Consider the following 12,969-nt stretch of genomic DNA (forward strand, 5'->3'; position numbering starts at 1 on the left):
GCAGCATCACACCTGGACAAGAGGCAGGGGAACTATGTGAGAATGCTATTCATCGACTACAGCTCGGCATTCAATACCATAGTCCCCTCCATACTCATAGCCAAGCTCAGGGACCTGGGCTTGGGCTATGACCTCTGCCAGTGGGTCTTGGACTTCCTGACTGGCAGACCCCAGGTGGTGAGAGCAGGCAACTGCACCTCCTCATCCATCACCCTCAACATAGGGGCCCCCCAGGGCTGTGTTCTGAGTCCCCTCCTCTACTCCCTGTACACACACGACTGTGTGGCTCAGCGGAGTAGCAATACAATCATCAAATTTGCTGACGACACAGTGGTGGTGGGCCTGATCTCTGCCAACGACGAGAGGGCCTACCTGGAAGAGGTCAAGGTCCTGGCGGGATGGTGCCAGGAAAACAGCCTCTCCCTGAACGTCAGCAAAACAAAGGAGATGATTGTGGACTTCAGGAGGTCGGGGGTCAAGGACTACAGCCCCCTCAGCATCGACGGGGCACCGGTTGAGAGAGTCAACAGCTTTAAGTACCTCGGAGCCTACATATCCGAGGACTTGACATGGACCACACACATTGACAGTGTTGTGAAGAAGGCACGACAACGCCTCTACTTCCTCAGGCGCCTAAGGAAGTTCCAAGTCAGCCAGAAGATCCTTAAGAACTTCTACTCATGTACAATAGAGAGCATCTTGACCGGCAACATCACCTCCTGGTTTGGGAATAGCACTGCACAAGACCGAAGCAGACTACAAAGAGTGACACGTTCAGCCGAACGCACAATTGGAGGGGGGCTCCCCACCCTCCAGAACATTTACAACAAGCGTTGCAAGGGCAAGGCTAAGAGAATCATTAAAGACTCCAGTCACCCGAACAACTGCCTCTTTGAACTTCTGCGGTCAGGCAAGCGATACCGGAGTCTCAAGGCGAGCACAGAAAGACTCAGAAGAAGCTTCTATCCCCAGGCCATCAGGCTGCTAAACGAACAATGAATGAACACTACACAACAACAACCACCAAACGCACATAGCACACACATCCACACGCACACACTCACTTTAAACAAACACACTGTAGCACCCACTCCACACACTTTATAGCACACTCCCACTTTAAACAAACACACTGTAGCACCCACTCCCCACACTTTATATTTATGGATGAAGGATTGCACTACAACTCGTACACCTTACTGTAAATTGTACCTAAAATTGTACCTCATCCCATTTCTGCTTTGCACTAGATAGTACTGTACATTAGTACACTGCATAGTATTGTGTATTGTATATTATATGGTAACTCAGAACATTGTACATATGTCTATACCGAACACTGTGACCTCATTTTTCTTCTTCTAAATTCATGCTATATTATGTTATTATGTTATTTGATACTATCTTGTCTAGCACAGTCTCTGGAGCGTAACAGTAAGAAGCATTTTGTATGAAAGTATTCTGTACTTCTGTATGACAACTATTAAAGAACTTGAACTTGAACTTGTATGTCCTTCAGCTAAAACCCCTGTTGTTCTCTCTCCCAATATACCCTGCGTTCTGATGGAATATGTCAGAGGAGCTCAGAGAAGGTGAGGCCCAGTTCAGTGTTTGTGTTTTATCACTACCTGCTAATATACCTGCTGATGATGGACCAACCCTGCCCTCAGAGAAAAGCACCAGTTGTGATTGGATGATTGAGAAAAGTGGGCTGGGTTTGAGTTAGGTAAATTAGGCAATAACATACAAGAGAGACTGCTATATCCTGGTTATGGAACGTTGTAGGAAGGCGGCCATAAGTACAGTTCATAGATCAACACACTGGTGCCAATAACCATAATATAGTAGGTTATCGCTTTTGTGCAACATTTTTAGAATCATTTCAAACATTTATAAATGTTTTCAGTGGAATTGCGCTGCTAGGGAACAGTTTGGACCGAAGTGTCAGTTATTGTCTTAGCAAACTTTGCAACAGGAAATAAACGTTAACTTTTAGTATGGTACTGTCTAGAGCCCATAGCCTGGAAGGACGTTTTCATGGGAATATTTCTACCAAGCTGAAAAGCCTTGTCCGAGTCAGACAGGAAGATAGATACCAATGTCCTCTCTGTGCTGTAGAAAGCTATCCGGCTGCAAGCTAGCCTGGCTCAGCACAAATTAATGGAAGTGGCTAGCTGGTCCATATCCGCTTCGATTCATTTGTGCTAAGCTAGGCTAGCTTTCTACTCTACTCTACTGAGAGGAAATGTGTATCTATCTTCTCGTCTGACTGGAGAAGACACTAAGCACATTTCCCATAATGTTGCCATGTTCCCATTAACCGTTCCCACAACCTTTATAAAAGTTATAAAGTTAAATAAATGTACAAACGTCCTTTCTGGCTACAGGATCTCAGACGCCACCATTTTGAATGTTTATGTTGTCAATGTATCTGTAATTCTGCTCTGAATGTCTAAAACTAATATTGTCCTGCTGAACATTGCCATGTGAACTCATGGTTCTCTATTATGTTTAACAGAGGAGGATGCATTTAGCAGCAACGTGGATGGGGTTTACATGGGTAAGACATCTCCAGTCTCTTCTACATTCATATTTCTATATATTATTATATATAATATTATACAATATACATTATTTAAAAGGTGTCCAATGGAGGTTTTGACCACTAGTTGATGAAATTGGCGCTATAGAGCACAGTAGGAGGTGTGTCATGTGTTCTTCCAGCAGGAGTGCGGGGGTGACGTGGGAAACTAAAAGGTGCACTATACGCGTGTAAACATGCCCTTGTGCTTCAGTTTCACATTGTGAGAGCAAATCGACCATACGACCATACGACAACGACTCTGTAAATTTGTTATTTTGATAACCATTATTTTTCTTTTAATATGGTTATGTGCTATTAGCACGTGCATTTAAAGGAAAATACTAAAATTATGGGAAATGCGCTTACCATCTTCTCCAGGGTCAGACAAGAAGATGGCAATTTCCTCTCTGTACGTTCAGTAGGAAGCTATCCAGCTGCAAGATAGCCTAGCTTAGCACAAATGAATGGAAGCGGATATGGACCAGCTCGCCTAGCTGTTGGACAAAAACACCTCTCCTGGAGTTTTAAGATAGGCTAGCTGATCCGCTTCCATTAATTTGTGCTAAGCTAGGCTAGCTTGCAACTGGATAGCTCCCACTGAACGCACAGAGAGGGAATTGGTATCTATCTTCTCGTCTGACTCTGGAGAAGACCGTAAGCGCATTCCCCATCATGTTAGCACGTTCCTCACCACTCACCACTGCTTAGAAATGTGTAATAAAATGTAGAAACGTACATGACTTTTAAAAAACAGCTAAAAACGTACCTTTTTAAACTAGCTTTTAAATGAATTATTTTCTTTGTTTTATTGTCTTATTTAAAAAAATAATTATCTTTACTTAAATATTTTATTATCGTATTTATAATTTTATTTGTTATTTTTTAATGTCTTATTTTCTGTTATACATTTTTTTCTTATTGTTTACTGTCTTAATTTTGCTATTATACATTTTTTTATTATCCTTTTGTTTAGTTTCTTGTGTAAAGCACTTTGAGCTGCAGTCTGTACGAATGGTGCTATAATAGCTTATTATTATATTATGATGACTGCAGCGGGGTTCAGGCTATATAAAGTTATTATATTATGATGACTGCAGCAAGGTTCAGGCTATATAAAGTTATTATTATATTATGATGACTGCAGTGGGTTCAGGCTATATAAAGTTATTATATTATGATGACTGCAGCGGGGTTCAGGCTATATAAAGTTATTATTATATTATGATGACTGCAGCGAGGTTCAGGCTATATAAAGTTATTATTATATTATGATGACTGCAGCGAGGTTCAGGCTATAACGTTATTATATTATGATGACTGCAGTGGGTTCAGGCTATAATAAGTTATTATATTATGATGACTGCAGTGGGTTCAGGCTATAATAAATTATTATATTATGATGACTGCAGTGGGTTCAGGCTATATAAAGTTATTATTATATTATGATGACTGCAGCAGGGTTCAGGCTATATAAAGTTATTATTATATTATGATGACTGCAGTGGGTTCAGGCTATATAAAGTTATTATTATATTATGATGACTGCAGCAGGGTTCAGGCTATATAAAGTTATTATTATATTATGATGACTGCAGTGGGTTCAGGCTATATAAAGTTATTATTATATTATGATGACTGCAGCGGGGTTCAGGCTATATAAAGTTATTATTATATTATGATGACTGCAGTGGGTTCAGGCTATAATAAGTTATTATATTATGATGACTGCAGTGGGTTCAGGCTATAATAAATTATTATATTATGATGACTGCAGTGGGTTCAGGCTATAATAAGTTATTATTATATTATGATGACTGCAGCAGGGTTCAGGCTATATAAAGTTATTATTATATTATGATGACTGCAGCAGGGTTCAGGCTATATAAAGTTATTATTATATTATGATGACTGCAGTGGGTTCAGGCTATATAAAGTTATTATTATATTATGATGACTGCAGTGGGTTCAGGCTATATAAAGTTATTATTATATTATGATGACTGCAGTGGGTTCAGGCTATATAAAGTTATTATTATATTATGATGACTGCAGCGGGGTTCAGGCGCAGCATGCGTCTCTGCAGGCGGAGGTCTCACAGCACCAGCCAGGCGTCCTGTCACACGCGCGGCCCCAGCAGCTGCCCCTCTGCGCCGCCCGGCCCGTACGAGGACGTGGTGCGCTACCAGCGCGTCCCGCAGGAGAAGTACCGCGTCATCGCCCTCCTAGGTACGGTCAGACGTCCAATACGACTGTGACTCCAAAGCTGGAGAAGGGAGACACTTTAATATGGGCTTCCTGCATCTATCTCACCACCTGGCCATGTGTGTAGAGTCTTCAGTATTCATAGCAGCTTCATCCGTTGCATAACGTCACGGATAACTCAATGAGAGAATATTGGTGATATTTTTTTATTGATCATAAACCAACATTTCATGTACTGTACCGAGACATTACCTTTGCTTAATAATATATTTATTTTGGGGTAATATAACAAAAAATACTGATTTTTTTTTATTCAATTAAAGGTGTGTAAGATGGAAAGGTGTCCTACATGAGAACATGGTAGCGGTGGCCTCGTGGTTAGAGGTTGTGGCCAGGAGTGAATGAATGAACAACGCTCCCACTATTGAGCAAGGCATTAACCCTGTTGGACTGTGGTTGACCCGGGCAGCTCCCGGGTGTGAAGAGCGTGTCTCAACTGGTAGACAAAGTAATTTAGCTTCGAGTGATGAGTGACGAGTGAGACGTGACGAGTGAGACGTGACGTGACGAGTGTGACGTGACGAGTGAGACGTGACGAGTGAGACGTGACGAGTGAGACGTGACGAGTGTGACGTGACGAGTGAGACGTGACGAGTGTGACGTGACGAGTGTGACGTGACGAGTGAGACGTGACGAGTGTGACGTGACGAGTGTGACGTGACGAGTGAGACGTGACGAGTGAGACGTGACGAGTGAGACGTGACGAGTGAGACGTGACGAGTGAGACGTGACGAGTGTGACGTGACGAGTGTGACGTGACGAGTGAGACGTGACGAGTGAGACGTGACGAGTGAGACGTGACGAGTGAGACGTGATGAGTGTGTCCCCGTTCTGACCACTAGCACTGGTTTCCTCTAACCATCTCGTCCCATCGACCTGCGGAGCAGGGACACGAACACTACTACTTCATCTTTTACTAATATGCACTCTGCTACTAAGGAATCCACCTCTCCTATTATTACTGCCTACTATGCGAATATGTCTTTACTACTATGCTCCAAGACTGTAGCACTCAAGTTTGACACTGTTTGACGAACAATGTCACTTAGCCTTAGCTGCCATAGTTGTACCCTCCCTGCTGACCTGTTGAACAGAACTTGTAAGTCACTTTGGATAAAAGCGTTCAGCTAAATGACTACATGTAAATGTAAACAAATGACCTCTTCCTCCTCTTCAGGTGCGTCTGGTGTGGGAGTGAACGAACTTCGGAGGCGACTGATTGAAATCAACCCCACTGTCTTCCAAGGGGCCGTGCCTCGTACGTATCAATCTCAATCAAATCTCTTTTCTTTATTTTAATTAAACATTTTAAAGGGGCACTTCAACGACAATCGGAACATTGAATCATTGTGTTGTGTTAATTACAGCTCCACCGTGAAATTATGTAGATAAAAAAAAATAGCAATACCTTCCTTGTCTCATAGGGACTGCTACCTTGTTATTTCATGGAGCTGTGATTAACACAACACAAGGATTCAATGCCCCCGATGACATCACGGGTGGCCATATCCAAACTCATTTACTCTCAACTGTCAAACTAAATTAATCTATGCAAAACTGTTGAGGGTTTTTGGATGTGTGTGAGATTATGTGCAAAATAAATCAACATTATCTTTTGGTGAAGTGTCCCTTTAATTTAGAGTTGGAAATTCCCAATTGGGATGTTATTATTGGACCTCTGTGTTCCATGGGTCCAGCTTAGGAGAAAACAGAGGTCAGAGCAGCAGAGACACCTGCTCGATGTTAGTGTGGCTGAGGTCAGAGGTCAGAGCAGCAGAGACACCTGCTAGATGTTAGTGTGGCTGAGGTCAGAGACACCTGCTAGATGTTAGTGTGGCTGAGGTCAGAGGTCAGAGCAGCAGAGACACCTGCTAGATGTTAATGTGGCTGAGGTCAGAGGTCAGAGCAGCAGAGACACCTGCTAGATGTTAGTGTGGCTGAGGTCAGAGGTCAGAGCAGCAGAGACACATGCTAGATGTTAGTGTGGCAGAGGTCAGAGGACCAGAGGTCAGAACACCAGAAACACCTGCAGAAAAACGCTTTGAATTGAATGACCACAGGAGTAACATTTATTTAGAAAATGTCATTTAAAAGTTTCCAAAGACGACATGTATTTCAAACTCAGAATTCCAAATTCAAGCGCCCCTTACGTTCTACTGCATCTTTCCTAGTCGGGCCGGAATTTCCAACGTTCTTCATTTCCGGAACGCGGCGTCAGAATCAATACCTCAGCTGTGTGTGTGTGATAGTGTCTGGGATCTAACCTGATGTGTCCTTCCATTACGCCAGACACCACCCGGGCTCCCCAGAGCTACGAGGAAAGTGGAAGAGAGTACCAGTTCACCCCCCAGAGCTACGAGGAAAGTGGAAGAGAGTACCAGTTCACCAGCCGCGAGGTGGTCGACAACATGGTGTATAACAATAGGTAAATGTAAATGCAGCGCACCCTTCCTTCACAGCGGTTCCCTCAAGCCCAAACAGTAGTTTCAGCTTGTGTTGAGGAGGGAGGAACCACGGCGCGTTTCTCCAGTTATTTTGTAGAAGATGACAGAAAGGCCTTTGTTCGAGAAGAAAGGTGAAACTAATTCAGTAGTCTGAAAAACACTTGTTTTTTATTATTATTATTTTGGACTTTGAACAGGCTAAAATACTGTGCAAGATTTGTTACACCGCAAGGAAACACAACCAATTTCAAGTTACATTTAACAAAAAAAAGTGCAATAAACGCATACAATGTTCTCGGATCAATGAGTAATCGTGTTTAATAATCATGATTTTAATATAATAAAAAAGAATCATAACCACAAACGAGCAGCCCTAACAATAGGTACGGCTTCTGTTTCACTTGAAACTACTCACTTAACAAAATCAACGTTATGTGAACGTTTTCAGACCTGATTATCTCAAGGTTTGAGTGAGTTTGAGTGTTGGTGTACACGCTATCAATAGAGGTTGAGAACCGGTATCACATTCACACTCCAAGTGATATCTTGACTTTATATAACAGACTAGCTATGCATGCATCGCTGTTGTGAAGGTCTTTTAGAAGTGATTTAGCTAGCTACAAAAAGCAATATTTAAATTTCATGAAAAAGTGACAGGTTTCATTCAAACAAATGTAACATAGTTCTTCATCTGAAGATTTCAAATAATTAAAATAAGAAAAAACAACAACTACCTAAACCAAACCTCTCTGATGTCCGCCAGGTTTCTGGAGTACGGAGAGTACAAAGGCAGTTTCTACGGCACCAGCATCGAGGCCGTGAAGGAGGTTTTGGCCAACGGAAAGATCTGTGTCATCGACATCGAACCCAACGTACGTCTTAATTCGGTTTCCTTTCAGATCCCTGTTTCCTTTCAGATCCCTGATCCCATCTTTTCTGGAATGTCAAAGTAACACCTGTACCTAAAGTCACACTTCTTCAATCAATATCTGAAATGAGAAAAACACACAAAAAGAACAAACCTACTTACGGTCTTCTACTATCATGCACTCTTCCTACTATACTAATATGTCTCTACTACTATGCACTCAACACTGCAGCACTCAAGTTTCAACACTTTGATGAACATCGTTACTCAGCTGAAAGAGTTGTACCCTTCCTGCTGACGTCGCTTCGGATAAAAGCGTCGGCTAAATGATCAAATGTAAAGACACAATTTAGAAAGGCATACATTTGAATAATTCTAAGAATTACATTACTGTACAAGTAATGTAAAGACTTAGTTTGAAACAGCACTGTGCAATATTACACCTACTGTAGACTTCAGTATATTTTTACTGTATTTATTTACTGTATATTTTATTCCATTTTTATTCTATTTTACTCTACTCTTATCCTAGGCAACTTGATTTGATTCGTTTTATTATTCTAATTCGTGACCTGTTCTGTCTAAATGTTTAAATGTTGAGCGATTTGCAGTGTCAAATTTCCCACGGGATAATAAAAGTATTTCTATTCTATTCTATTCTATTCTATTCTATTCTATTCTATAATAAATATATTTTGTAAACTATTCGCAGCCTCTGCCGATGTAAACAAACCTCCGTAAAGGTAAAGGTGCCTTAACACAGAATCCTTGCCGTTTTCTTTGTCCTTCCAGGCTATTCAGTCTGTGAGGACACACGAGCTGAAGGCGTACGTGGTCTACGTGAAGCCACCGCCAGTGGAGCGCCTGAGAGAGACCAGACAGACCGCCCACATCACCACCCCCTACTACGTCAACAGACCTTTCAAAGTGAGCCCCCCCTCCGTCTTTTCTGTGTTGCGCACAAACCAGATTTTTCCAAATACACATAAATTGTAAAAACAACTTTTCCTTCCATCTCGTTTACTCCTGGATGTGCTACACAGTTACATAACGGTGCCTGGATGTGCTACACGGTTATGCAACAGTGCATGGGTGTGCTACACGGTTACGTAACGGTGCATGGATGTGTTACATGGTTACGTAACGGTGCCTGGATGTGTTGCACGGTTACGTAACAGTGCCTGGATGTGTTACACGGTTAGGTAACGGTGCATGGGTGTGTTACGCGGTTACGTAACGGTGCATGGATGTGTTACACGGTTACGTAACGGTGTCAAAATACCATTTCCTCGTGTTATGTTTTGAATTTTTTTGTGATCACATTTTTATTCTGTTTCTTTTTTGACATAACACAAATCACATGACATCGACAACAATAATAATAATAATAATAATAATAATAATAATAATAATAATAATAATAATAATAATAATAATAATAATAATAATAATAATAATAATGACAAGACATAATATAAAAATAAAATATTTCAACAGACTTAAAATGAGAGATAATTATAAAAGAAAAATAGATACATGGACTATAATGAGCCTCCTGAGTCCCCTCCAACTCCAGACCCGGCAGCCGCGAACCCCAACCCCGGAGGACCCGGAATCCGGCGCCCCCGTGAGCCAAAGCATCACGCCTCTTTAATGCCCTGACCCGCAGAAACCCCGAACCATGCCCCCCCCAGTCCGAGCCCACGACCACCAGATCCACAGCCAAAGGGGGCCCAAAAAATATACATAATTAAAATTACAAGAAAAAACTAAAAGAAAAAATAAGTGGGCATGGGCACTCGCTCGCTCTTCGCCCGCGCCACCCCCCCCCCCCCCCCCCCCATACATAATATATTATCTAGCAATCGAAAATCATATGCGCTCTTTAAAGCCCAACCTCCAGGTTAAACCCTACTGATCAATTATGGGTAGTTTACATCATTGGTATATAATTTCATTATTTATTTTTTTCCATTTGACACCGGAAATGCCACTCTGAAAGAGTTAAAAAGGTCCACGCACGAATAACATGCACGCGCGAATCAAAAAAGCTTATCAAACGCCGACGTCACTACAGGTGCATATTAATGAGCCGAATCTAAAAGCTAGCACGGCCGTGACGTCACTTCAGGAAATGCCTTGCCCGTCCGGGTCATAGTACTAGTTCAATGGTGGCCCACTAGGTGCATCACAGTTAGCCTATATAGCTCCGCCGTCCCTGCTGCCTACAGTCAGGACCACTACACTGACGTTAGCCTATGGTTCTCTCCTCTTTGTGTGCCCCCGTCCTCGCGGGTGTCCTGCGGAGGAGCTTGTGGACGCGACAACAGCGGCGGCCGTTGTTAGCTCATAGCTATCGTGAACCACTAGCCTTTACGGGCTCGAGCACCCTACAGGCTGCCACCATTGTCGCCGTTGTCGCGTCCATGGCCCCCCGGCAGGGTACCCGTGGGGACGGGGTGTACAGAGAGGAGAGAACCATTTTGGGTCGGCCGTTCATGCCGGCCAGCGAGCCGGATGTCGGGATATTTTGTTAGCACAATAGCTACCAAGCTAAGCTATGTTAGCTACTAACGTTATAAACACAATATGTGTACAACGACACAATGATTTACATTATTACAAATATGGTAACGTGGTTATGGTTTTAGAGATGGGTGGTGGCTTTAGAGATGGGTGGCTATAATCACGGAGCAATAGTGTTAGGTGAAACAGATACATTTTCATTCGGCTAGTAGTAGCAAGCATATATCAGTGCCTGCCACTAGCTGTGTGTGACTCTCAGCGCCCCCTGGTGAGCCCCCTGGTGCCCTGCACCTGTTGTGACGATCATTTCGATTACACACGCACGTTATGAACCATTGATTAAAATATGCACGTGCGTGGTGATTGTGTTGGGCAGACAAAATGTTTGATAAAAACGCTAAAACTGGGTCAATTTCAATACTTTTTTTTTCCCATTCTTCATGAAAGTCACTGTTGGCCTAGTCCACATTGTTTATTGAACAAAAATACAACGTGAAGGTTGACCTTTAAGCTTTGCAACTGCTGCCAACCAGATTGCAATATTCGCCTCGTTAACCCCTAAAACTTGTGCAGTGGATATCTCCAGATATATCACATCGAGGTAGGTAAGAATCCATACCTTCGGACATAGCTTGTCTGGGTGTATCCATCGTGAGGCAATACATTTTTTGGCGGCTGTGAGGCCGGCTAGAATGAGTCTCTTCACATGTGTAGATGTCGGTAATTGAGAAATCTCATTCAATAATAAAACAGAAGGCAGAACAGGGATGGTCAGAGAGAAAATATCTGATAGCTGGGTGGCAATCTCTTCCCAAAAAAGCTCAACAGGAGGACATTCCCAGTACATATGCATTAATGTTCCGATGGCACCGTTTGGACATAAAGTACATCGAGAGTCAGGTCTGAGACCCATTAGATTCAATCGTCTAGGGGTCAAATAAGTCCTATGAACAAAATTTAGATGAATCTGTTGGTGATCTGGGTTGCGTGAGGACAGCCGTACATTTTCCCGGACTGCATCCCAATCAAAATCTACATCCAACTCCGGGACATCCTTTCTCCAAATCGTATCCAGGGGGAGGTCCTTATATGAGGACCTAAGTAAATGGCGATAAAAGTCAGAAACGAAGCCTCTCTATGTCTCTTTGTCATAAAAGAATTTGTGAAAGTGTGACGCTCTAGTGGAACATCCCATGGAACGCCATGAGCCCTCAGGGCTGCTCTTATTTGTAAATAAAAGAAAAAGGAGGTTCTGGGGAGATCATATCCATTGGATAGATCTTGGAAAGATCGGAGACCAGAGTTATCGAAGATGTCACCCAACGTATGGATGCCTTTCTTTTCCCATCTAGGGTACCTAATATGTTGTTGTCCAATAAGGAGTAAATTGTTATTAAATAGAGGGGAATGTGTGTGCCATTTATGGCGGTTAGTACATGCTTTCTGGGTATCACGCCAGGTCTGGATCACATGTGTGATAAGCGGGCCAAATCGTAATTTGCATTGCTTAATTGAAATGTTGGTATACACAATATCTTGAAGTCTATGTGGGGACACCATCTTCTCCTCCAATGGTCGCCAAGACACAGCTGCTTGAGCGTCAAACCAAGTGATCAGAGGTCTCAGAGAGAAAGCTTGAAAATAATATTTAAAGTCTGGAAATGCTAAGCCTCCATCGAGTTTACTTCTTTGGGCAGTTGATCTCTTCAAGCGCGGGCGTTTATTATTCCAAACGAATTTATATGAGGCAGAGTGCAACTTCTGCCAATAACCAACAGGAGGAGGCAACGGGAGCATTGAGCTGATATTCTGGGTAAAATATTCATTTTAATCATTGACGCACGGACCTGTAATGATTTTTTTTATTTGGACCATCTGTTGAAGTCATTTGTAATCCTGTCACGCAAGCTGGAGTAGTTATACCGTATCGCCTGGCTAATAGTAGGGAATATTTCAATTCCGAGACATTTAAAGTGCTCCACCATAAGTATGTTTGCAGGCAGGATGGTAGCCTTCGCAGGCTCATTAAGTGGAAGAAAAGCAGATTTTGGCCAGTTGATCTTAAAGCCGGATAGGCTGCCAAACTCATCTATCACATTGAGAAGATGAGGTAGAGAGACGGAGGGATTCTGCATAAACAGGAGTACATCATCTGCGTATAAGCTGATATGGTGCTGTGTGCCCTGAATTGAAACAGGAGATATAATTTGGGATTGTCTTATGTATTGAGCTTGAGGTTCGAGAGATAAGGCGAAAAGACCGGGACTAAGAGGGCAACCCTGTCT

General features: G+C 42.5%; 1 protein-coding gene across 1 annotated transcript in view; it reads left to right on the top strand.

Annotated features, from left to right (window-relative positions):
* Positions 1–12,969, top strand: part of mpp4b (MAGUK p55 scaffold protein 4b) — a gene marked incomplete at both ends in the record, with an annotated part of 63,990 nt that overhangs the window by 35,909 nt on the left and 15,112 nt on the right. The window contains 7 exons of the mRNA XM_084320826.1: positions 1,578–1,592; positions 2,519–2,560; positions 4,637–4,810; positions 6,024–6,104; positions 7,136–7,271; positions 8,054–8,162; positions 8,951–9,085. Of these exons, the coding sequence (XP_084176952.1) occupies positions 1,578–1,592; positions 2,519–2,560; positions 4,637–4,810; positions 6,024–6,104; positions 7,136–7,271; positions 8,054–8,162; positions 8,951–9,085 (692 nt within the window). The remainder of the gene's footprint in view (positions 1–1,577; positions 1,593–2,518; positions 2,561–4,636; positions 4,811–6,023; positions 6,105–7,135; positions 7,272–8,053; positions 8,163–8,950; positions 9,086–12,969) is intronic.

The sequence above is a fragment of the Notolepis coatsorum genome (genome assembly GCF_963971535.1).
Source record: "Notolepis coatsorum genome assembly, chromosome: 1".
Taxonomy (NCBI): domain Eukaryota; kingdom Metazoa; phylum Chordata; class Actinopteri; order Aulopiformes; family Paralepididae; genus Notolepis; species Notolepis coatsorum.